Source organism: Schistocerca cancellata, chromosome 4 (assembly GCF_023864275.1).
Source record: "Schistocerca cancellata isolate TAMUIC-IGC-003103 chromosome 4, iqSchCanc2.1, whole genome shotgun sequence".
NCBI classification, from domain to species: Eukaryota; Metazoa; Arthropoda; class Insecta; order Orthoptera; family Acrididae; genus Schistocerca; species Schistocerca cancellata.
Genome location: NC_064629.1, coordinates 831,332,539 through 831,360,251, shown reverse-complemented (window position 1 = coordinate 831,360,251; position 27,713 = coordinate 831,332,539). Strand labels below are relative to the sequence as shown.

The 27,713-nt window shown below is 43.0% G+C and overlaps 2 protein-coding genes across 2 annotated transcripts in view; both read left to right on the top strand.

Moving 5' to 3' along the window:
* Positions 1-12,811, top strand: part of LOC126184896 (uncharacterized) — a 213,094-nt gene extending 200,283 nt beyond the window's left edge. The window contains exon 2 of the mRNA XM_049927528.1: positions 12,676-12,811. The gene's annotated coding sequence lies outside the window, so the exon portion shown is untranslated. The remainder of the gene's footprint in view (positions 1-12,675) is intronic.
* Positions 12,812-13,539: 728 nt separating this feature from the next.
* Positions 13,540-27,713, top strand: part of LOC126184897 (protein tipE) — an 86,740-nt gene continuing 72,566 nt past the window's right edge. Inside the window, exon 1 of the mRNA XM_049927529.1 lies at positions 13,540-13,957. Coding sequence (XP_049783486.1) covers positions 13,547-13,957 — 411 coding nt within the window. The 5' untranslated portion in view covers positions 13,540-13,546. The remainder of the gene's footprint in view (positions 13,958-27,713) is intronic.

The window sequence follows — 27,713 nt, the reverse complement described above, 5'->3', positions numbered from 1 at the left end:
ACAAAACCTCTTTAATACTCAACTGACGTACTAATACGCAAAGACAGCGGTCAGGCCAGCATTCAGATTTCTTTTCCCTATGAATAGCATTTCCGTCACCAGTCTATGATGTTCAAGTGTCCATACTTTTGTTTCGGGCGTGGTAAGCGCAGGACACCATTGTTATAGACCGACTAAGTATGAACTTGGAAAGCCACAATTTTGGGATTACATCAACCCAATGTGTTTTTGTTCTGTGCAGGTTTTCTTATCCCATCTCCAAAGACGACAACCATACCGACTGTAAAAGAAGTCATTCTTTTAAAGTTCTTTTTGTACAGGAGGCATCTTCGACAGCCTCCGTAGCTGAGTGGTTAGACTGTCTGCCACGTAGAGGGCGTGGTTTATATTCCCAATACTAACAGATATTCTTCCTCCGTATGAGGACTGGAACGAGCGGAGTTGCTTGCGCGATATTTATCTCCGAAACAATCAGCGCTATTTACTGTTGAATAAAATAATGCATAAAATGACTTCACCCAAGAAGACGAAGTAAATAATAAACAATCCGAATCGAAAACAACTGCCAACATGAATAACTTAGAAGTAGATACATCTATGTAGCGAAGCAGCTTAAAGCGTTTAGTAAAGGCAAGTCTTCCGGTACAGATAGCATACCAATAAGGTTCCTTTCAAAGTATTCTGATGCAATAGCCCTCCTCTTAGCGATCATATACAACCACCTGCTCGACGAAAGATCCGTACCAAAAGACTAGAAAGTTGCACAGGTCACACCAACACAAAAGGAAATAGGAATAATCCGATTAACTACAGATCCATATCACTGACGTTGTTTTGCAGTAAGAACTTGGAACATATACTGTGTTGGAACATTATAAATTACCTCGAAGGTTACGGTCTATTGACACACAGTCAACACGTATTCAGAAAATATCATTCTTACGAAACACAACTAGCTCTTTATTCACACGAAGTAATGAGTGATATCGACAAGGGACCTTAAATTAACTATATATTTCTACGTTTCCAGAAGGATTGTAGCCGGCCGTTGCGACCGAGCGGTTCTAGGTGCTTCAGTCCGGAACCGCACTGCTGCTACGGTCGCAGGCTCGTACCCTGCCTCGGGCATGGTTGTGTGTGATGTCCTTAGGTTAGTTAGGTTTAAGTAGTTCTAAGTCTAGGGGACTGATGACCTCAGATGTTAAGTCCCATAGTGCTCAGAGCCATTTGAAACATTTTGAACCAGAAGGCTTTTGACACCGTTCCTGCCAAGAGACTTCTAATCAAATGGCGTGCCTATGAAGAATTGCTTTAGTAGTTCAACTGGATCCATGATTTCCTCTCAGAAAGGTTACAGTATGTAGTAATCGACATAAAATCATCGAGTAAAACAAAAGTGAGATACCCATTCCCCAGGGGAGTTTTTTAGGTCCTCTGTTGTTCCTAATCTACATGAACGATTTAGGAAATAATCTGAGGAGCCTCTTAGATTGTTCGCAGATGATTCTGTCATTTACCGTCTAGTAAAGTCATCAAAAGATAAAAGCCAATTGCAAAATGACTTCGACATGATATCTGAATGGTGCGAAAAGTGACAATTGTCTCTCAATAAAGAAAACTGTGAGGTCACTCACACGAGTACCAAAAAAAGCGATATCCGTTAAATTTTTATTACACAATAAATCATACAAATGTGAAGGCTGTGATTTCGACTTAATACGTTGGAATTACAGTTAGGAACAACTTAAATGGGAACAGTCACATAGATAATGTTGTGGGAAAGCCAAACCAAGGACTACGTTTTATTGAAAGAACACACAGAAGATGCAACAGTTCTACTTAAGAGACTGCCTACACTACCCTTATCTGTCCTCTGCTAGAGTATTGCTGTGCTATAACGGTTGCTTACCAGAGACGATTGATAGAGAACGTGGAAAAAGTTCAAAAAAAGGTCAACTCGTTCTGTGTTATTGCAGATAGGGGAGAGTATGTCACGGATGTGATAAGCGAATTGTGATGCCAATCTTTAAAACAAAGGCGTTTTTCCTTGAGGCGAGATCTTTTCACGAAATTTCAATCACCAGCTTTCTCCTCTGGATGTAATAATATTTTATAGTCGCCAACATACATTGGGAGAAATGATCATCGTAATAAAATAAAAGAAATCAGAGCGCGTACAGAAACATTTAAGTGTTCATTTTTCCCACACGCTGTTAGAGAGTGGACAAGTAGAGAAGTAGTCTGAAGGTGCTTCGAATAACCCTCTGCCAGGCAATTAGGTATGAACTGCATAGTAGTCATGTAGACAGAGCTGTAGATGACTGTTGTGATCTGAAAGGCGCAAAAGTTTGGCAGCATTTCTGTGCGGAGTACGTTCACTGGGCAAGCGATTCGAGGTCCAATAGACAGATGGATTGAGTTATTTGGTTAAAGATACTACCTGATATTATCTGTGAATTTATTTTAAGTTTACAAGTACAAGAGACAAAATGGCTGCTACGCTCCCACTAACAGCATGTAAGACATCCATGAGTCTCGATAACAGTCACGAAAGGCAGTTTCATTGATTGCATCATTTTGTAACACATTACCACTGCACTGTCAAAGACGGTATTTATTCTGTGTTTGTACCTCACTTTCTGTGTATAACATATTTATCAGTGTTTTTCATCATTATTGTATCCTCTTTGACTACGACAGCCTTGTAAGTCGAAAATCGATTACGGAAATAAGTAAATACTATAAGCCATCCACAATATTGTTATTTTCATTTGTAACTGTTGTTATGCCAAGAACATCATATTTTAAAATATTTCCTTTTTTCAGAAGCGCTTTCTTTGCTATTACCAGTTCACATTTTGTATCCTCTCTACTTTGACAGTCGTAGTTTATTTTGCAGCGCAAATAGCAAACCTCAATAGTACTTTTAGTGACTCATTCCCTAATATAATTGACGGAGTAACACCTGATTGAATTAGGTTGCAATCCACTACTCTCATTTTGATTTTGAAAATATTGATCTTGAACCACTTTCCAAGACACTGTCCATTCCTTCCAACTGATTTTCCCAGCCCTTCAATGTGAAATCGCCGCATACTACATCGTGAGCGTATTGGCGTAGCATTCAGCCAAAACTGCTATATTGTTCCCTCTGTTGCTGGGTGCCTTCATATTCCTCACAATGTTGGTGTAGCCCTTTATCCAGTGTTCTTAATCACTCATTTAATGTCTCATTAACTCAGGGTGTTTTCCCAGAGAAACTGAAATATCCCATTGTTAGCCCTCTCTGTAAGAAGGGTGACACTACGAATGTTAGAAATTACCGCCCAATGTAACTTCTTACATCATTATCTAAAAATTTTTAGGAGACAATTTACTTTACGGTTGCCACCCGCCGGTATAGTAATGGGATACTTAGCTAACCACAGTTTGGATTTTAAAAGGGCCATTCTACTGAATCAGCTATTTATACATTTATTGAGCACATGATAAAAATTTTAAATGATAAAATGTCCCTAACTGGGATTTTCTGTGCTTATCGAAGACATTGGATTGCGTCTCAGTCATAATATTCTATTACAGGAGTTAACTTATTATGGAATACGTAGTTCAGCACATGCCTGGTTTAGTTCTTATTTAATAAACAGAGTGCTGAAAATTACCCTAGGCTGTTTAAGTAATATAAAGGGGGATGCCCACATCATCTGCATCTGGAGAGTTACAGTGAGATCACCACAGGGTTCCATCATTGGCCCAACATTGCTCTTACTTTGTGTTAATTACCTACAATTTTGTTTCAATCAGAAAGTAGAATCAGTCCTATTTGCAAATGATTACAAGCATTGTTGTGAAAGCGATCAAAAAGCATCAACAGCTAAAACAGTAATTGAAGTTTTTGAGCAAGTTACGAACCTGGTTCTGCACAAATAGGCTAGATTTAAACTTCAAATGAATACAGCTCATCCAATTTTGTACTGTTAATAGTATACCACTCCCTATTATCCTAGTATACGAAAAGGAAATAGTAAACAGTTGTAAGCTCCTAGGTAGACATACTGATGAAAATTTAAACTTGAATAACCATATAGTACGCCAACCAAAACTTTTAGGTTCGAACACTTTTGCCATAAAAATAAGTACCAACTTTGGGGTAGACAGGTCAGTAAGATAACATGTTTTGCAAATTCTCATTGATCAGTGGGTTATGGGATAATATTCGGGGGTACCTTCTAACTTAGGCAAAAAGTATTCATTGTCCAGAAGAAATAAATTAGAATTACGTGTGGGCTTCGCACATGTACATATTGCAGGAATCTCTTTAGGCAGGTGGAATTATTAACTATAGTCTCACAGAACATGTATTAACTTATGAAATCTGTTGTCAACAATCCATCTGAGTTTGAGAGTTACAGAGACATTCGCAAATACAAAACTACCCTTCAGTGAACCTAACTTTTAAACATAGAGGAGTGAAATATGCAGCTATAGAACTCTTTGATAATCTTCTCATGGAAATAAAAAACTATAACAGATAGCAAAAGTATTTTAAAATATAGATTTAAGATGTTTCTCCTTACCTTAATGCCTCAATAAAAATTAGTTATTTTTACAGAACAGAAACCTGTAAATGACTTTCCTGTAGCCATATGAGTAGTTCTGACACACACACACACACAGTTACCGCTTAAGAGAGCTAGTGACCGTTAGCCAGTGACAGCTTCATTTCCTCTTCCTCTTTTCTTTTCTTCCCAAAACGTCTTCATTAATTTGCTGTTTTTTTCTTCCTTTCCTCTGTCCACTTTTTTCCTGTTGTTTCTTTCCTTGAGATTTGTAACGTTTTCTTATTTGTTAATTCGTTTGTGACTTGCTTTCTGTCCTTAGTTTATTCTTCTGAGATTTTAAATCGTTCCCAGTCGTCTTCTGTTTCTTTCACCTGTGTGGTCTTCAGTTTTATGCACAGTTATAGACAGGTTGTTACAGACCAATACCTGCAAACTTCGAAGGGTTGTAGAGGGTGTCGCGAGGAATAAACTGAGGATAGGAACCTGTGTCTGGGAACTACATCCAACGACGCTACGGAGCGTCAATGTTATAGGCGCTTAAGCCTGCTATTAGGCCACCCCTTCGGCAGCAAATGTGACTTTATACGCTGACGGACCATAGGCGGAACTTCTTGTAGTTTTCTTTTTTCTCTAGAACCCTCTAAGACGTCCAGTGCTTTTCGGAATGCAGGAGAAAAGCAAACCGCTGATGGAGACCTATGTCCGAAACCGTCATCCACCGAGGCAACAGAGCGTCACGTTCAAATGAGACAACGCCTGTCTACATAGCAGTTAGCTCCATCTTCTCTACTAGCGATCGTGGAAAGCAGTAGCAGTTACTGCATAACAAACAACTTTTTCGAGACGCTCTGCCTATGATCTGTCAGCGTACAAAGTCACATTCCCTTCCAAAGAAGCAGCCTGGTAACAGGTGCCAGCTCCTATAACTTCGACGCTTTGTAGCGTTTTTGGATGACGTTTAGCCACACAGATTCCTATCCTCACTTTATTCATCACGATACCAATACAACCCCTTGAAGTTTGTCGGTATGGTTTTGTAACCCTCACTATATACACTAGCAAACCTGGCAATGCTTCACAATTGCTAAATATGTATGGGAATTGAATATACATCCTGACCCCCTTCTCACCTGCTCTCGCTCTCTCTATCCCCTCTCTCTTTGTTTATCTCCTCCTCCATCCCGTCCCTTTGTCCATCACCTTCTCCCATTTCTCTGTCCACCCTCTCCTGCCCCCTGTCTGTCTTCACCTCATCTTCTCTCCACTCTCTGTCCATATCCTCCTTCCCCACTCTGTGTCTATTTCTCTCCCACCCTCTCCCCTCTATCCATTTCCTTTTCACCTCTCTCGCCTATCTTGTCTCTTATTTATTCTCACTGCCAATAAGAAGTTGATTGGGAAGTGAAGTTGCATAAAATAAATGTGTAACTCGGTTGGGATCATTTGGTATACAGAGTATGACAGACGTCTCCTGCTGCTGGATCTACGAGGATAGTAACTTCAGTGACAGTATTTCGCATAATTTTAACCTGCAAACCAGTATGATTTTGAAGTTTCGAACGATTCAGATTCCATAATAGTATTCTAATCACAGGCCCAAAAGCCACTAATACAACTTTCCTGTTTTCTATTAAAACTGCTCGCGAGGAACACCTAAACAGCACATAGTTGCGCATAAAAGTTTAGTTTAAAATTGCATATAAGGACAAAGGAAATATATAGCACAAATAACTTTTGCAATGGTTTAAATGCCCTCCTTTCGTAGTTAAAACTGACTGCGAAAAAGAAAACGAAACCGCACATTTTCACAGCACAGCATATTCTTTCTTGCCGTCAGTTATAACAGAAAATCTGTACATTGTTGTTTAAAAAAATATATAGCCTTTTTCCGTCTGAATGCTTGTTAGAGTATTGTGTAAAAATTGGAAGTAAATGTGTCAAGAACTTTTCGAGGTATATATATATATATATTAGCTGAGAAACCCAGCATTGCCTGGGTAGCTATTTATTCCAATCTTCTATTAATCCATCTCCTTCTCCTCCCTCCTCTCTCTGTCCATCTCCTCCTTCCCAATGTCCCTGTCCACCTACTCCTCTCTCCCCCTCCTTCTACCCATCCCCTTTCTCTTTATCCAGTTCTCTTCCTTCCTGTCACTATCCGTTCCTCATGTCCCTGTCCGTCACCACGACCCGTTCCTCTTTCTGTCCATCTCCTTCACCGCCTTACTCTGTCTATCCCCTCCACCCCACCCCCACTTCCTATTCGTCTCCTCCTGCCTCTGTCCCTGTCTATCTCCTCCTACTCCTCTTCCTCTCGCTGTCAATCTGCTCCTCTCCCCTCTGCCATCAGCTTCTTCCTCTTCTGTCTTTCTTCTCCTGCTTCCTCTCATCCCAACTCCTCTCTCCCTCTCTTTCTCAATCTACTGCTCCCCCTCCCTCTGTGCATCTCCTCCTCCCTCTATCTCTCTGTCCATCTCCTCCTCTCTCTCTCCGTGTTCGTCTCCTCCTCTTGCCTTTCTGTGTCCATGTCTTCTCCCCTTTCTCTATCCATCTCCTCCTCTTCTCTTTCTTTGCCCATTTCCCCCTCCCCTCTGTCTGTTCATCTGCTCCTCCCCCATCTCTCTGCCTGTCTCTTCCTTCCTTTGTCTCTGTTCATCACCTCCTCTTTCATTTCTCTGTACATCTCCCCATCTTCCTGTCTGTACCTCCCTCCCCCTTCTCCCTCACTGTCTATTCATCTCCTCGTCCTCCCTTATCTCGTGACGTTATCTCATTGACACCAATAGGAGGCTCGTCGTTCTTACCTCTACAGTATTTCTTTCCACACTGTAACTAGTATTTCTACCATATTTGACCGAAATCGTTGCAGGGGTTTAAGGATGAGTTTTTCACCCGTGGCTTTGCTCACATATGTACATGTCCAATATATTTTATACATATTTAACAAATTTCATGCGCGTTTGTGCACATATTTCACCTCCATGTCTAGCGAATTTCGCCCTGTAGTTTCATTTTCACACAGCTTAATGTGTATATCGTCATTTCTCCTGAACTATGTGCTGCACAATGATATAACTTTGCAAGTACATCCCATTCTATATGTGCCTACCGTCTGCAAAATGTGTTGTAAATAGAGTTAGGAGTAACGAAGTAATAAAACTTCATGCATAATACAGCAGTTTCACATTCATCTCAGTGTTTTGATATCATACTCCTGACTATGTGTCGTAAAATGACTTTTTTCCAGATTACATTCAGAGGCATATGTGGATGCTCTCTGCGAAATATGTTGTGAATAGCGCTAATAACAAAGAAATAATAAATTAAAACGTATTGGATGATGTGGCAGTTTCCACACATCTCAGTATTTCACATCATATCTCCTGAACTATGTATCGTACAATCATATACTTATGTAGGTACATTCAGTAGAATATGTAAACACTGACTGCGACATGTGTTGCGAATAGATTTAGTAGCAAAGAAGTAATAAGTTAAAACGTCATGTTGATGCGTCAGATTTTTCTCCATCTCAGTATTTGACGTCATATTTTCTGAGCTATATGTCGTACAATGTTATATTTTTTAGGTACATTCAGCGACAAGTGCGGGTACTGTCTGCGAAAAGCGTTGTGAATAGGGTTAGTAGTAACCTCAAACCTCTTAAGGCACCTGGATTCGATGGTATCCATCCAGAATTCCTGATCCATATGGGAGGAATGAAAACAACAGAAGACATTTTAGCCAATGACCTGTCTACATTAGACAATTACTTCAAAATCTGGAGACTCCAACCCAGTGTGAGTAAAACAGAAGTGTGTTGCTTCCATCTAAAGAACCAGCTGGCGAACGTAAAACTGGAAGTAAGTTTCAGAGGCAGAATTCTTCGTCACAATTGGAACCCAAAATATCTTGGTGTTATCCTGGATCGTACACTATGCTTCAAACAACACCTTCTTAACTTAGCTCAAAAGCTGAGGACTCGAAACAACATCCTCCATAAGCTATGCGGAACTACCTAGGGATCTTCAGCAACCAGCCTGCGAACTTCAGCTCTGGGCTTGGTATACTCAAGTGCTGAGTATTGTGCACCTGTTTGGATGAATAGTCATCATACAAGGCTTGTTGATACCCAGCTGAATACGACAATGCGCATAATATCTGGCACAATCAGATCTACTCCAGTTTATTGGCTTCCACTGTTAACCGCTATAATGCCTCCTGATCTACGCAGATGGACTGCCCTTATGAGAGAATTCCACAAGATCTCCAGGAATTCTAACCTACCCGTGCATAGCGACCTGCCACTTTTAAATCGCAAGAGACTGAAATCACGTCATCCAACTCTGTGCGATGCTGCTGACGTGGTTGCTAAGAATTTCAACCTCTTGAAGAATGGAAAGGTCGGTGGGAAGCAGTGACAGATGTGCACCTGCATAATATCTTCTCAGATGCTAAACTTCCAAGTGGATTCGACTTACCACGCAAGACCTGGTCTACTCTCAACAGAATCCGTACCAGCCATGGGCGATGCAGGGATGCTCTCTTTAAGTGGAAGAAGCTGCCTGATCCAGCTTGTGACTGCGGGGCTCCATACCAGACTGTTCACCAGATTGTCAATGAATGCAGGATTCGAGCCTATCACAGCGCCAAAGAGGACTTCCTGCTAGCAACTCGAGATGCAGTGCGCTGGATTGAAGGACTGGATATTCAGTTGTAAAGACAAACTTAAGTTTCTTGTGTGTCAATATGTACATATCTATATGTAATTTCATGATATGTCTGTATTAGCCATACGCTAAATAATAAAGTAACGAAGTAATAAGTTTACGTCTTGAATAATGCGGTAGTTTTTCATACATTCAGTGTTTATGACACTGTACCTCCTGAACTTAGATTAGTACAATAATATAATTTGTCTGGTGCATCCAGTGGTATATGTCAATTCTGTCTGCAAATTTTCTCACGAATACAGTTAGCAGTAAAGGAATATTAAATTAAAATGTCATGTTTCATGTGGCTGTTTTACTGCATTAACGGCAGAAATATAGCAAGCGATAATTTTTTCTTTTGATCATTTTGTGGGAGTAGTCATCGAGAAAAAGTTTCTAAAAGGTTTGAAATTATGTGTAAAATTTGTTGCAAGTCTTTAAGTGCTTTCATTCCGAAATACTGGATAACTAAAGTATGGGTATTCTCGCGCATCATGGGCTATGCTGCTTTTTCACCCCCATCCAGGCCCCTTTGATAGGTGGGTCTTCATACCGCCACTGTGATTTTTTCCGTCCGGTAAATGATACGCGTACCAAGTTTGGTTGAAATCGGTTCAATGGTTTAGAAGAAGATGTAGTACATACACATGAACATCAGAAATAATGTGTGTGTGTGTGTGTGTGTGTGTGTGTGTGTGTGTGTGTGTGTGTGTATGTGTGTGTGTGTGTGTGTGTATAGACTATGTCTGTCCGGGCGTTTGTTAGAGTATCGTTTAAAAATTTGAAGAAAATCGTTCAAGAATTTTTCGAGATTTTTTGCTAACATCGTTAAACATCGACTTTTCTTTATATAGTTGTATATATTTTAAATATATATTTATATATCACATTTATTTTAAAAATATGTAGCCTGTGTCCGTTTTTCATAAGAGTGTTGTGAAAAAATTTGAAGTAAATCGGTCGAAAACTTTTCCAGATTTTTGGTACCAACATTAAACATCGACTTGTCTTTATATAGTAGTGTAGATTTTAAATATATATTTATACACCACACATATTTAGAAAATTTGTAACCTGTATCTATACTAATGTTTATTAGAGTAACGTGCAAAGATCTGAAATAAATCGGTCAAGAACTTCTCCTGATTTTTGATAATAACCCTGCGCCATTGCGTAATATATACATACTTATGTATGTTTAAAAGACACGTAATCTCTGTCCATCCGCAAATTTATTATCGAATCGTGTAAAAATGTGAAGTAAATCAGTCAAGCAATTTTCGAAATTTTCGGAAAAATGTTAAACAGCGACTTGTCTTTATACAGAGTGGAGAAAAATTTTATCACGAAATTTTAACCCCGGATAGTTGATGCCAGTACGAACCAAAATTGCTAATGTTGTGTAGGTCGACAACTCACCATTTTTTAACTACGGAAACTTGGCGCCACGCGCTCCGATTGGCCGTGGGATTGCCCTGTTGCCGTTCGTTGGTTGACGGGCAGCGCTATGGTTGTCGGTTCACACATAGAAACGTCCCTCGGCTTGGATACATCGCGATCTCCAGCAGGCAAAGCATTCGCGGTCATCCGCTGTCCAGAGCATCCGGCAAAGGGCAATCCCACGGCCAATCGGAGCGCGTGGCGCCAAGTTTCCGTAGTTTAAAAGTTGTGCGTTGTCGACCTACACAACATTAGTAATTTAGGTTCCTTCTGGCACCAGCTATCCAGGGTCAAAATTTCGTGACACAATTTTTCTCCACCCTGAATAGTAGTACAGTTATATAAGGGTGGTCAGAAACTATCTGAAAAGCTTGTATGGCCGTTGCAGGATGGGTGTGCTGAGAAATAAATGTTAAGGAAACGCTCGATACGTTGGACCGTTTCCGAGTTAACTTGTATTAAAGTTAGCCATGCGGAAATTCAAGCGTCCCGCCAAATACAGTTATTGTCAGTTGCTCTCACAGCGTAGATGACAACGCACGAGACTGCTCATCCTTCAGTTCGGGTCCGATCCTCACTAACGTGCCATGTCCAATTCTCGTATCGCAATTTTGTTTGGGCCCGCATCTCGTGGTCGTGCGGTAGCGTTCTCGCTTCCCACGCCCGGGTTCCCGGGTTCGATTCCCGGCGGGGTCAGGGATTTTCTCTGCCTCGTGATGGCTGGGTGTTGTGTGCTGTCCTTAGGTTAGTTAAGTTTAAGTAGTTCTAAGTTCTAGGGGACTTATGACCACAGCAGTTGAGTCCCATAGTGCTCAGAGCCATTTGAACCATTTTTTTGAATTTTGTTTGGTTTTAGGAAACCAAACGAAAAACATGTTTTGTAACACTGTCTCTGGTGGGTCATTTGAAATTGCGCGCAACGACCTGATTGACTAACTTCAATGTTAATGAACTCGAAAACGGCGCAGCAGACAGAATTTTTTCGTTAATAATTGTTTCTCAGCACAATCCACCCTGCAACACGCTGACAAGTCTGTCAGACTGTTTCAGACCGCCCTCACTGTCCAGACTGACTGGCTCACTCACTGACTCATTATTGCCCAGCCCAAACCGCTAAGAATAGAAACTTGAAATTAGCAGGGGTGCTGATCTTATACCGTAGGCGTCGTTTAAGAAGGGATTTTTTGAAATTCCACCCATAAGAGAGTGAAATAGGGATTTTTTAAAATATGTCGCTATTAGGATAACTTTGTAGCTAGAGGTACGAAAATTGCTATTTGATTTCTTGGTCAGAAAAAAAGAAATAACTTTTTCAGCATTTTTGTTAATTTAGACCCTATGGGGGTGAAATAGCTGGGGAATTTTGTTTTTTGAAAACATGTCATTATTAAAGTACTACTAAAGCATTTTTATAGCTCCATCTACGAAAATTGATATTTCACTTCTTAGATAGAAATAAACAAAGAAATACGTGTTTCATTGTTTTTGTAAATTCAACTCCTAACGGGGTGGAATAGAGGATCAAATTTTTTTATGAAAATATTTCGTTACATTAAAACATTTCTATGAAAATCTGTATTTGACTTCTAAATAAATACATGTTACTGGATGAAAGTTTCTATGGACATATCACCACCTAAACTCAAATGGCAGTATTAACAAAGGCATCCGACTCTAGCTGCCAGGACCGCTCTTTGGCCAGAAGTGAATTCGTAAAAGACGATGCTTCTATGGCCTTAATTAGCGTGCAAAGTTTACATGTTACAATTTGCGAACAACATAAAAATTCGATTAAAAGAAAACAATAAAGTTCTGTGCGGACTATAAGGTCAATGCGAGCGAAGCAGCTGGCGCTAAGCTTATATCTATTACTCTGTGTTCCCTATGTTTGTTCTATTGGCATGCTTCACGTTTATGGAGCAGTTAACGAAGTTTAAGAGGCTGCGTGTTGTGTGTTGCAGGCATCCCCCTCCTACACGAGAGCCCTGCTCACCACCAGCATATGTTCCCGTTGCAAGAGAACTGAGCTGGCCGCCACAGCGACGCACTCCGCTTAGGACACACCACGTCCACGTCACTCGCTGCCGCCGCTGCCGCTGCTTGCTCCCTTGTTGCATGTACACCGAGGAGGGGGACGCGGGATGCTGAATCACTTGTGACAGCCCAACACGCTGCCACGGACAATTATTTCCATCTTGAATTATCTTCGAGAGTAGTGTTCTTCGAGACGATAATTTTTTAGATGTCTTTACAAGGAGTTTCAGACTAATTAAAGGATTTACGTATTGAGATTATAGAGTATTAAATCTTGAGCAATACATTATCTGCACCTTTGCTCAAAATATTCGAATTGTGACTGCAAAAGTGATACAAAGTGAAATATTCGTTCACGTTTCCAGACTGCTAACGAGTTTTTAAACAGTTGCATAACAAATATAACACTTATAGCACTGAACGTAAGTTAGTTAATACTCTTCGGGTTTGAAAGAGAAGAGCTTATTACGTTGTTGTTATTGTTGTAGAAACTGAAGCTGTTCGTCATTTGATAAATTTATTTGTAGATATCTAGAAGTGTTCCTATCCTTCTTCCCAGGAAGAAAAGTATAGAATTGTAGACTGTTTGCAATATCGTTGCTCAGCTGCAGTAACTCTTACACAACCTGCCAAATTTAAAGTGTATCTTTATAAGATAGCGCAGCTTCCTCGTTAAACTTTGGCCGTAGGATTACCGTTCTCGCCCGTAAGTTACTGAGGTAGCTGGTGTGAGAGGGAGAGTAAGAAACATAAACTAATTTGCTCTGGGAGTGAGCTGTGCCGGAATCACTCTCTGCCATGGGTTCCCTCAGCAGGGTGTCCAGGGACGAGGCGCACGAGTCGTCTCTGGTGGAGAAGGCCAAGTTCTACACGTCGCTGTGCCTGGGCACGGTCGCCGTCGTCTCGGTCTTCGTTTTCCTCTTCCTCATCCCGTTCGTCGTCGACCCGGCGGTGTCGACCATCGTGGCGGACTACGACCCGGAGCCGGTGACGTGCGCCACGACGGAGCACGTGTACGCCGAGGGGCTGCACAACTGCTCGTGGGCCTCGTGCCGCGAGGGCTGCACGTCCGCGGCGCCGCGCTGCCACCAGATCCTCGTCAACTACAGCCGCCGCGCGTTCGCTGCCGGCGCAGACCCGCCCGCCGACTGGGACGTGGTCAACACGCGCTTCTTCGTGAACGCAGAAGGCTGCGGATACCCACCCAAGGTAACGCTATTTCCCGCCTTCTGCGCAACGGCCACAATAAAAAAGAGGAAAGGAACGAAAGACAAAAATGAATGTCGCTTTATTAGTGGTACGGGCAGGGCAAAAGCTGGTTCACACGAGGTTAGTAATTAAGTCGAGTGGTTTAGTAACTAAACGAGTGCGTGCCTACACCACTGGCCATTAAAATTGCTACACCGCGAAGATGACGTCCTACAGACGCGAAATTTAGGAAGAAGATGCTGTGATATCCAAACGATTAGTCTTTCAGAGCATTCACACAAGGTCGGCCGATATGGAATCGGTGGGTTTAGAAGGGTAATACGGAACGCCCTGCTGGATCCCGACGGCCTCGTATCACTAGCAGTCGAGATGACAAGCATCTTACCCGCATGGCTGTAACGGATCGTGCAGCCACGTCTCGATCCCTGAGTCAACAGATGGGGACGTTTGCAAGACAACCATCTGCACGAACAGTTCGACGACGTTTTTGCAGCAGCACGGACTATCAGCTCGGAGGCCATGGCTGCGGTTACCTTTGACGCTGCATCACAGACAGGAGCGCCTGCGATGGTGTACTCAACGACGAACCTGGGTGCACGAATGGCAAAACGTGATTTTTTCCGATGAATCCAGGTTCTGTTTACAGCATCATTATGGTCGCATCCGTGTTTGCCGACATCGCGGTGAACGCACATTGGAAGCGTGTATTCGTCATCGCCATACTGGCTAATCACCCGGCGTGATGGTATGGGGTGCCATTCGTTACACGTCTCGGTCACTTCTTGTTCGCACTGACGGCACTTTGAACAGTGGACGTCACATTTCAGATGTGTTACGATCCGTGGCTCTACCCTTCATTCCATCCCTGCGAAACCCCCACATTTCAGCAGGATAATGCACGACCGCATGTTTCAGGTCCTGTACGGGCCTTTCTGGATACAGAAAATGTTGGACTTCTGCCCTGGCCAGCACATTCTCAAGATTTCTCACCAACTGAAAACGTCTGGTCAATGGTGGCCGAGCAACTGGCTCGTCACAATACGCCAGTCACTACTCATGATGAACTGTGGTATCGTGTTGAAGCTGCATAGACAGCTGTACCTGTACACGCCATCCACGCTCTGTTTGATTCAATGCCCAGGCGTATCAAGGCCGTTATTACGGCTAGAGGTGGTTGTTCTGGGTACTGATTTCTCAGAATCTATGCACCCAAATTGCGTGAAAATGTAATCACATGTCAGTTGTAGTATAATAAATATTTGTCCAATGAATACCCATTTATCATCTGCATTTCTTTTTGGTGTAGCAATTGTAATGGCCAGTAGTGTAGTTTACGTGACGACACTAGGTTGCACGTAACAGCGCAACGGGCCGCAGTGCGTGAACTGCGTGCTAGGCGAAGCTCGTTGGTGAAATTAAACACAACGAAATTGAATCGCACTTCGCAATTCGGGATTGCTTTCAGATGTTTGTGATAAATGAAAATTTGAGCCGGACCTGAGGCCCTATTCTGCTCCTGGTAGAGCACTTGCCCGCGAAAGGCAAAGGTCCCGAGTTCGAGTCTCGGTGCGGTACACAGTTTTAATCTGCCAGGAAGTTTCATATCAGCGCACACTTCGCTGCAGGGTGAAAATCTCATTCTGGAAACATCCCCCAGGCTGTGGCTAAGCCATGTCTCCGCAATATCCTTTCTTTCAGGAGTGCTAGTTCTGCAAGGTTCGCAGGAGAGCTTCTGTAAAGTTTGGAAGGTAGGAGACGAGATACTGGCAGAAGTAAAGCTGTGAGGACGGGCCGTGAGTCGTGCTTGGGTAGCTCAGTTGGTAGAACACTTGCCTGCGAAAGGCAAAGGTCCCGAGTTCGAGTCTCGGTTCGGCACACAGTTTTAATCTGCCAGGAAGTTGCATATTTAGCGATTTTAGCTTTGGATTTAGTGATTGGGTTATTAAAGAATCACCAGAGGACGCATCCAGTCGGAAAGTGAGTTCATAATAGACTACTTTCCTTTGTTAGAAATATGGTTATGTTAGGTTGTTCAAATAGCTCTGAGCACTATGGTTAGGTTGTTACTGTGAATGATAACGTCCAAACTGAAAATGTTTTCGGTCAATATTCTCTCAAAATACGTGTTATTTTAATGCAAATTAGAGTTTAAAGATCATTAAATAGCAAGACATCGGCTCTGCTTACGTATATTACATGAGTGTGAACTGACGTTACCAGTCACTTTGTGTACTTTTCCCACAAATGGTTTAGTTAATAATTATCGAAACGTTTCTACAACTTCCAAGTAACAATGGAAAGCAATTATGTGAAGCCTGATACTAGAAACCTTCCAAACTATTACGCATTTCTGACTTACGCCGGCCGTAGTGGCCGTGCGGTTCTAGGCGCTACAGTCTGGAACCGAGCGACCGCTACGGTCGCAGGTTCGAATCCTGCCTCGGGCATGGATGTGTGTGATGTCCTTAGGTTAGTTAGGTTTAATTAGTTCTAAGTTCTAGGCGACTGATGACCTCAGAAGTTAAGTCGCACAGTGCTCAGAGCCATTTGAACCATTTGACTTACGCAGCACCGTGTGGCAACGAGGTCAGCCTACGTTCCTACGCAATAGTACACGAATACAGCCACGCGTAGTAGTTGATTAACACAGCCAGGTGGATGCCGGCACGGTATCTCAGCGTGTTCGGTCAGAGGGTTAGCTGCCCTCTGTAATAAAAAAAAAACTGAGTTACTGGATCAACGTCTTACGACGTCCGCACCGAGCAGATACAACGAACAAAAACCAACAAAATGAGATAAAAAAAGTGGTTAGCACGTGGGATTACTACGTAAGGACATAGGTTCGCGCACAGATGGGTGCAAATTTTTTTTCCTCTTCATATATACAACACGTTTTGAGACATTGTTATTCGTATAACTTAAGATTTTTCTGCAATATTACTTACATGTAAGAGCGCACTTCCTCAGCAATGATATCGTGATTTCTGTGTGTTTAAAATTCGAAATAAGAAATTGTTAGAGATGAAATTGCTGTGAGTGAAACAACAGACAGTGACCTTTATATTTTTTCTTGTCAGAAATAATTCACCATTTTTTCCGAATATGTAGTGATTTCCGAGTATGCGGTTAGACAGGAATCTAAGAGCACAACATAAATTACAGGGAATGTAACTAGCAGCAGTCATCTTCATAATTGTGCTTGTCACAAGTCTTTATCTGCAATCGAGTCCTCAACGACAGGAGATAGAGATGAAAGACCTCTGCCGTAATATTTTTAGACTGTAGCACCATATACGAAACATTTTCTTTCATGAGATGCATGTTATAAACTTCGACGAACTGCAGGAGCTCTCGAAAACGCGTTTTTTTTTTCAATTTTATTTTTAAGACGGAAATCGTTGACGTATCATATAGGGAAATGGGCTACTTAATCATTTGGATCTCTAATAGCGAGTTATAACCACAATCTGTTTATCTTATTATTATTTTAGCACAGGCTATAAATACTGGCCAAAACTGTTCAATAATAAGTGCCACTCCATACCCAGGGTTGCCGTTTTTGTTTCAAATAAACTACCCATAAACGACAATCACAATAGCAATCCTAAACACTCTTTCAGTGTCACTGAACTGTGAACCTACCAACCTCATTTTCGTCCGACATTTCCGCTGGTATTTTAGCAACATTTCGTACTGCAAAAATGTAAGTTCGGGACTGCGAAGAATAGCGCGCCTGTGTCGTCTGCTAGCCGCTTTGTGTTCGTGGCGCTGTGCGCGCTGCAGTGCGCATGCGTGGATGTGCAGCCGCTTGCTTTTGATTGGCTTGCGCCACGCGAATAGTCAACAGCGCTTCGGTTCTCTAGACCCGAACGCTATCGCTACCGAAATACATACTGAATAAAGGTGGGACTCTAATTCCAGTATTAGACCGTTCGGTGCTCTTGAGTACCGAAACGATCGGCACAATGGCGGAAAGATACAGAGTAGGGCCTCTGGACTCGAATCCGGATTTTCCACTTTGGCTATCCACGACATCTCCAGCGTCGAGTCAGACCTCATTATGTCACGGAGTTCACAACCCTTACACTCGCACATTTCGTGAATCACTCACAGGGAGAGAAAAATATTTTTATCGTCATTTTAGCCCACCGAGGCATGGATACAACTGTGATCATTACAATGTCTGTGTGCCGAGCGAGGTGGCGCAGTGGTTAGCATGCAGGACTTGCGTCCGTCCTGATTTAGGTTTTCCGTGTTTTCCGTACATCGCTTCAGGCAAATGCTGGGATGGTTCCTTTGATAGGGCACAGCCGATTTCCTTCCCCATCGTTCCCCCATCCAGTGGGACCGATGACCTCGCCGTTTGGTCGCTTCCTCCAAATCAAACAACCAACCAATGTCTGTATACACACAGTGTCTGTAAGTTCACATTACAATGTCCTTCAGACACGCATGCGTGATACAGACACTGTAAATCAGTATAAAGGCAGAGTTCCTACAAAATTAATATACAATATCTGAAGCATACATGTATTGAATTCATTATGACTCCGGTACTTACATATAAGACATAAACAATCATGACTGATTTACATAGTTTCTTTCACATAAAGAGTAACAAAATAAGGCATTTGCACTTGCGAGACGGAAATTGGTATAAAGGCACTCACTGTCCTGTTGTGTTAATGCACTGTTCGTACATTGTCCAATCTCCGTTCTTCCTTATTACCTCAAAAATTTTCTTCGACATTCATTTTGTTAGGGTTTGTAGTTCTTGCAATGAATTTGTCGACTACCCTTCTCGTATCGTTATTTTCAGCTCACATACAGCCTCAACTTTCCTTCCATCGTGATAAACACGTCTTGCAAGTATTGCCCAAGGGTTTTCTACAGCCGGCCGCGGTGGTCTAGCGGTTCTGGCGCTGCAGCCCGGAACCGCGGGACTGCTACGGTCGCAGGTTCGAATCCTGCCTCGGGCATGGGTGTGTGTGATGTCCTTAGGTTAGTTAGGTTTAATTAGTTCTAAGTTCTAGGGGACTTATGACCTAAGATGTTGAGTCCCATAGTGCTCAGAGCCATTTGAACCATTTTTTGGTTTTCTACAGGATTTAAATCCAGGCTATGTGCAGGGCAATACGTCGATATATTTATCTTCCAACCATCTTTTGTTGTGCGGAAACCTGCGCTGATGCATTATTGTGTGAGACCTTAGACTTTCGTGTCCTAGATTCTCGTACATTCTAATCCATTCTGTCTCTCAGTGTACATATTAGAATTCATTCCAGTGGTCACCCAAGCAATGCGTCATTTACTTTTAGTGCAGAATGTTGCCCAAATCATAACACTTCCACCACAAAATTTCTGCTCATTCTTAGCTGCTGCTCTGTTCTCAGATCGTGCCAACCGTACTGAAAACCATCCGGACCGTCTAAATTAAACTTGTCTTCATCACTGGAGATCACTTCATTGTATTCTCAAGACGATGGCATATGTTTTTCAGCAAACTCCAATCTAGCCTGTTTCCGTTTGGGCGTTAGTGGTGTTGGAGCAGGTTTCTGTGACAAAATTTGTCGTACACGTCTGGCAGTTACGGCAAATTGTAAATCACCAATAAGTTGAGAAGAATAACGATTTGTGCTCTTTGCTTTATGAAAAAGTAACCTTTTCGATGCCCCATATATATATATATATATATATATATATATATATATATATGGGGCATCGAAAAGGTATATATATATATATATATATATATATATATATATATATATATATATATATATATATATATATATGGCGGTCCATTGATACAGCAGACCGGGACAAATATCTCACGAAATAAGCATCAAACGAAAAAACTACAAAGAACGAAACTCGACTAGCTTGAAGGCGGAAACCAGATGGCGCTATCTACATCTACATCTACATCCATACTCCGCAAGCCACCTGACCGTGTGTGGCGGAGGGTACCTTCAGTACCTCTATCGGTTCTCCCTTCTATTCCAGTCTCGTATTGTTCGTGGAAAGAAGGATTGTCGGTATGCCTCTGTGTGGGCTCTAATCTCTCTGATTTTATCCTCATGGTCTCTTCGCGAGATATACGTAGGAGGGAGCAATATACTGCTTGACTTTTCGGTGAAGGTATGTTCTCGAAACTTTGACAAAAGCCCGTACCGAGCTACTGAGCGTCTCTCCTGCAGAGTCTTCCACTGGAGTTTATCTATCATCTCCGTAACGCTTTCGCGATTACTAAATGATCCTGGTTGGCCCGCTAGATGGCGATGCCATTGCTCAAACGGATATCAACTGCGTTTTTCTAAATACCAACCCCCATTTTTTATTACATATATTACATGGTATCACGTAACTTTCCGCCAGTGCGGACGGTATTTGCTTCGTGATATATTACCCGTGATAAATGGACCGTTTACCAATTGCGGAAAAGGTCGATATGGTGTTGATGTATGACTATTGTGATCAAAATGGCCAACGCGCGTGTGCTATGTATGCTGCTCGGTATGCTGGACGACGTCATCCAAGCGTCCGGACCGTACGCCGGATAGTTACGTTATTTAAGGAAACAGGAAGTGTTCAACCACTTGTGAAACGTCAACCACGGCCTGCAACAAATGATGATGCCCAAGTAGGTGTTTTAGCTGCTGTCGCGGCTAATCCGCACATCAGTCGCGAGAATCGGAAATCTCAAAAACGTCGGTGTTGAGAATGCTACATCGTCATCGACTGCACCCGTACCATATTTCTATGCACCAGGAATTGCATGGCGACGACTTTGAACGTCGTGTACAGTTCTACCACTGGGCACAAGAGAAATTACTGGACGATGACAGATTTTTTGCACGCGTTCTATTTAGTGACGAAGCGTCATTCACCAACAGCGGTAACATAAACCGGTATAATATGCACTATTGGGCAACGGAAAATCCACGATGGCTGCGAAAAGTGGAACATCACCGACCTTGGCAGGTTAATGTATGCTGCGGCATTATGGGAGGAAGGATAATTGGTCCTCATTTTATCGATGTCAATCTAAATGGTGCAATGTATGCTGATTTCCTACGTAATGTACTACCGGTGTTACTACAAGATGATTCACTGCATGAGAGAATGGCGATGTACTTCCAACATGATGGATGTCCGGCACATAGCTTGCGTGCGGTTGAAGCCGTATTGAATAGCATCTTTCATGACAGGTGGATTGGTCGTCGAAGCACCATACCATGGCCCGCACGTTCACCGGATCTGACGTCCCAGGATTTCTTTCTGTGGGGAAAGTTGAAGGATATTTGCTATCGTGATCCACCGACAACGCCTGACAACATGCGTCAGCGCATCGTCAATGCATGTGCGAACATTACAGAAGGCGAACTACTCGCTGTTGAGAAGAATGTCGTACACGTATTGCCAAATGCATTGAGGTTGACGGTCATCATTTTGAGCATTTATTGCATTAATGTGGTATTTACAGGTAATCACACTGTAACAGCATGCGTTCTCAGAAATAATAAGTTCACAAAGGTACATGTATCGCATTGGAACAACCGAAATAAAATGTTCAAAAGTACCTACGTTCTGTATTTTAATTTAAAAAACCTACCTGTTACCAACTGTTCGTCTAAAATTGTGAGCCATATGTTTGTGACTATTACAGCGCCGTCTATCACAAAGAGAAAGAAGTGATCCAACTAAAACATTCATATTTATTTACGTACTACACGAATATGTAATAAGAAATGGGGGCTCCTATTAAAAAAAAAAAAAAAACAGTTGATATCCGTTTGACCTATGGCAGCGCCGTCTAGCGGGCCAACCATAGCGCCATCTGGTTTGCCCCTTCAATATATATATATATTTATATATATATTCGTTTTAGATTCGCCGCACGATATGGACAGAATGTAAAATATGGACAAAGTAGAAAATTATGTGAGACATCGAAACGGTTACTTTTTTCGCGATTTGACGATCAGAGAGTCTCATTTCCTTCTACGCACCAGTTTTGGAATTTTCGTCACATGATAACTGTTTTCCACGTGACTATGTCACAGTCGTTGGTTGCTTGGTTGATTTGGGGAAGGCTACCAAACAGCGAGGTCATCGGTCCCATTGGATTAGGGAAGGAATTCAGCCGTGCCCTTTCAAAGGAACCATCCCGCAATTTGCCTGAAGCGATTTACGGAAATCACGGGAAACCTCAATCAGGATGACCGGACGCGGGTTTGAACCATCGTCCTAACGAACGCGAGTCCAGTGTATTAACCACTGCGCCACGTCACTCTGTATCACAGTCGTGGTTTATGTACACAATACGCAATGTCACTAATGGTGTCTGTTTCCTATCAGCTATAAAAGGCACGTACACACACACACTAACACCGCACAGAGCCGGCACCTTTTACCGACTTCCACCCTCTACCACCTAAACCGTTAATGCTTCAGGGTGACAATTACTGAACTATATGAAAAAAAATAGTTACAAACTACAGCGAGCACACACTTTATTCAGCATGTAAAGTCACGACAGATATTCGGATTTAGGTTAAGACATGTTCGATGTGACAGCCATCATTGGCGATGATGTGGCGCAGACGAATAGCGAAATTCTGCATGACCCTCTGAAGTGTCGGAACATCGACGCTGTCCATGACCTCCTGATTGGCTGTTTTCAGCTCAACATGGTTCTGAGGCTATTGCTGTACACTTTGTCTTTAATATAGCCCCACAAACAGGAGTCGCATGTGTCCAGATCCGGAGAATACGGTGGCCAATCGAGGCCCATATCAGTGGCCTCTGGGTCCCCAGAGCCAGAATGCGGTCCCCAAAGTGCTCCTCCAGGACATCAAACACTCTCTTGCTTCGATGGGCTCGGGCTCTGTCTTGCATGAATCACATATTGTCGAAATCAGGGTCACTTTGGATAATGGGAATGAAATCATCTTACAAAAACCTTCACGTAGCGTTCGGTAGTCACCGTTCCATTAGGGAATATCCCACCGATTATTCTGTGACTGGAAATTGCACAACACACAGTCTCGCGTTGAGGGTGAAGAGATTTGTCGATCACGAAATGCGGAGTCTCAGTCCCCTAAATGCGCCAATTTTGCTTATTGACGAACTCATCCAAATGAGAGTGGGCTTCGTCGCTAAACCAGACCATATTCACATGGTACTAATTCCCATAATACCCCGCGGCCAACCGTGCAGTTTGAACGTCCTAACGCAAACAGTTCGGAAGTTACGAGGATTTTATTTCCTATAGTTCAATAACTGTCGCCTGTATATGCGGTACTACTGACGTAAAATGCAATACCTTTAAACTGCATTCGCCAGTGTACTGGATATCATTTGCGTGTACAATGTGTGCAACTATTCCAACCGACAATGTTAACTTTTCCACAAACATCCATGTCTTTATATTGATTTCCACTACTGTATAAACACAGATATTGTAACCATCAATGATTGATACATGCCTTGACAGGTTAAAATTACCTTAAAAATATTTATCTTTCCTTGTACGTGAATCGCGAAATTTGCGAGCGTAAGGGTCGTGGACTCGGTAACATATCGAAGTTTACGTCAGTCCTGGAGGGATGCTCGGATAGTCGAAGCAGTGACAGTCTGCCTTCGGCGGTGCTGCAGCACGGACGTCCCTGCCGTGGAAGTTTGGTCGTGCGTGGTTGTTTACCCATTCGGCGTACTCGCACGTTTCGGCGATTCGATATAGAATGGTTTTCGAATGAATATGCCAGACTGAAAGCCTATCAGATTGAAAGGTTCCTACGAGAGGAAGTTAAACTTGACTACAACGAACTTATTGGAATACACCTCTCCATAGTGAGCAGTGTCGTTTACGTCAAACTGATTATCGATGCAATGTGTGACAGAATCATTGAGATACTAAACATGGACTCAAATTTCCTCACTCTGATGGACATGTTGGAGAAGTAACTATTGATCACACAAGACTGGGCTTACGAAGCATACGTATTTTCGAACTTCCCTTCGAGGTTCCGTCTGACTTGGTGATTGACGCCTTACGCCCATATGGAAGAGTGCTTAGCCACGTAGAGGAAAAATGGTCTAACTTCACGACCTACCTTGTTATCGATTCACGATCAACTGTGACATATCGGATTTTCTCGGCAGTAACAAGATGTTTTAACTGAAGTGACGAGACGAATCATTAATTTTTTCCCTCCCAGGACTGCAACCCGGCATCTATCGCTGTTATATTCTAGAGAAATCGAACGTTAAATATGGGTTTGATACACCAGCAGCGACATGTGAGCATGTTTGAACTAGAAATAATATGACGAAGGGTTCAGTGATGACTGGTAATCGGACCCCACACATATCGTTGTTGACTACACACAAAGAGACGTCAGCTACCGAATTTTTCTCCACCAGCAGCTCGGAATAACATCCTTGTACTTACAGTGATCTCGCAAATAGTTCTGTGTCTCACTGAGTCAAAAACGTCAGATATCGTTAATGTTGACAACGAATGAAAATACATTAAAAATCAAAATTATTATCCACCAGCAAACAGGTGTTCTCATGCTAGAGCTTGATAATACATAATCAAAACTGTAGTGCCAGGCCAGGATGCGAACCCAATGCAAAATGAGGAATGTTGAGGTATCTGCAGTTATTACAAACAACAAATTGCAGTCGAGTTGTATTGTCACGAAGGGATCAAATTCCGCGTAAAGGGCGGTCTGAGTTGCATTCCCAGTTCAGAACCAATTTTATCGACATACAGAATCTCAAATAAAAGATGGAATAAGTGTCCTGTGACATAAAATATGTGTTTGTGTTTCGTCACTGGAAATAAATAACTACACTCCTGGAAATGGAAAAAAGAACACATTGACACCGGTGTGTCAGACCCACCATACTTGCTCCGGACACTGCGAGAGGGCTGTACAAGCAATGATCACACGCACGGCACAGCGGACACACCAGGAACCACGGTGTTGGCCGTCAAATGGCGCTAGCTGCGCAGCATTTGTGCACCGCCGCCGTCAGTGTCAGCCAGTTTGCCGTGGCATACGGAGCTCCATCGCAGTCTTTAACACTGGTAGCATGCCGCGACAGCGTGGACGTGAACCGTATGTGCAGTTGACGGACTTTGAGCGAGGGCGTATAGTGGGCATGCGGGAGGCCGGGTGGACGTACCGCCGAATTGCTCAACACGTGGGGCGTGAGGTCTCCACAGTACATCGATGTTGTCGCCAGTGGTCGGCGGAAGGTGCACGTGCCCGTCGACCTGGGACCGGACCACAGCGACACACGGATGCACGCCAAGACCGTAGGATCCTACGCAGTGCCGTAGGGGACCGCACCGCCACTTCCCAGCAAATTAGGGACACTTTTGCTCCTGGGGTATCGGCGAGGACCATTCGCAACCGTCTCCATGAAGCTGGGCTACGGTCCCGCACACCGTTAGGCCGTCTTCCGCTCACGCCCCAACATCGCGCAGCCCGCCTCCAGTGGTGTCGCGACAGGCGTGAATGGAGGGACGAATGGAGACGTGTCGTCTTCAGCGATGAGAGTCGCTTCTGCCCTGGTGCCAATGATGGTCGTATGCGTGTTTGTCGCCGTGCAGGTGAGCGCCACAATCAGGACTGCATACGACCGAGGCACACAGGGCCAACACCCGGCATCATGGTGTGGGGAGCGATCTCCTACACTGGCCGTACACCACTGGTGATCGTCGAGGGGACACTGAATAGTGCACGGTACATCCAAACCGTCATCGAACCCATCGTTCTACCATTCCTAGACCGGCAAGGGAACTTGCTGTTCCAACAGGACAATGCACGTCCGCATGTATCCCGTGCCACCCAACGTGCTCTAGAAGGTGTAAGTCAACTACCCTGGCCAGCAAGATCTCCGGATCTGTCCCCCATTGAGCATGTTTGGGACTGGATGAAGCGTCGTCTCACGCGGTCTGCACGTCCAGCACGAACGCTGGTCCAACTGAGGCGCCAGGTGGAAATGGCATTGCAAGCCGTTCCACAGGACTACATCCAGCATCTCTACGATCGTCTCCATGGGAGAATAGCAGCCTGCATTGCTGCGAAAGGTGGATATACACTGTACTAGTGCCGACATTGTGCATGCTCTGTTGCCTGTGTCTATGTGCCTGTGGTTCTGTCAGTGTGATCATGTGATGTATCTGACCCCAGGAATGTGTCAATAAAGTTTCCCCTTCCTGGGACAATGAATTCACGGTGTTCTTATTTCAATTTCCAGGAGTGTAGTATAAGAAAGGTTACTGTTGATAGAGTTTCTACATGTCGCCACTCCTGACTTTATTGTGGTTCAACCTATTGTCTACTTGGTAGAGAAGGAATATCGTGTTAATATGAACTTCAGACAACAATGCCATTATACCTTCTTCACTTGACGTAGCCAGAAGAGAATAGAATCTGTCTCTCCCTATCAAAAATCGTCGGCAGAAGTTGGAATCGAACCCAGACCATGAGTAGACGAATCTATCATCAAACCAACAGACCACCAAATCCTCGTCCCTGTGGCTCATTTTTTATTGTAACGCCGTTGCACCGCACTTGATGAGAATTCTGACAAACAGGCTCCCTGTAGTGGTCTGCAGCATGTTCAATACATTCATTTACTTAGTTGACCGAATCGCCATGAACTAGCTGCCTCGGCTACCCAGTGCATACATTGAATTCAATTTTGTAATCACCGAAATCTGCTACCTACACAGAACTGCCAACAGTGTAGGATGCATAAATTTAAATAGGAAGTGTTCCTTTCCACTAGAGCTACTCTGTTGCGCTATCTGTTTGTCGAAAACGTCGCACAGTGCAAAAGAAAAACTGAAACTGTCTGTCTCTCAGACGTCTACACCCGGCCTTATCCATTATCTCACAACACTGTGGAATGAGGAAGTTCTGGAGAAATTGTTGTTGACTTCTGGAGCTGCTGTAGCTATGGTTCACCTAGTAGTGTAACGATAAGTGTAGTGCACTGTAGACAAAATGTCGCAAGTTCAAATACGTTCACCGCTACATTTTTAAAAATGCAATTCTGTCTGCTGAAGTTATCACTCTTTGAATACAATTCCCCTCACTTCTCAACCGAAAATAGTCGCATGTGGAAAAAGGGCCAACTACTGTGGCATTTTGTTCTTTTCGGGTTTAATAGACGGTCAAGCAGCAGATGCATCTCGAAACTTTTGTATTATGTATGTGGAGAGCGCATCGTGCCAAAATACGTCAGAAAAGTATTTTCTACATTGGCTGTCGTGTGGTAGTGGCATTTTATTCTTCTTCATACCTTGTTTGACAACTTTAACTCAGAACAAGTTTTCTGCATGCATGTAATCAATAAACTGCATGTGCATTGTCAGACTGTTATAGATAACATCAAAGAATTCGCATATATCATTGATGATTAATTTCTCTCTCATGTCTACTATTGTTTAAACAACACTAAAAGAAACCATACGAAAATTGTGCATTGTATTAGAAGAAATGAAATAAAACTACACATGATAACCTTATGACGAAAGTCAGTTTTAATAAAGCTGAGTGGTTCAAATGGCTCTGAGCACTATGGGACTTAACATCTGAGGTCATCAGTCCCCTAGAACTTAGAACTACTTAAACCTAACTAACCTAAGGACTTCACACACATCCATGCCCGAGGCAGGATTCGAACCTGCGACCGTAGCGGTCGCGCGGTTCCAGACTGTAGCGCCTAG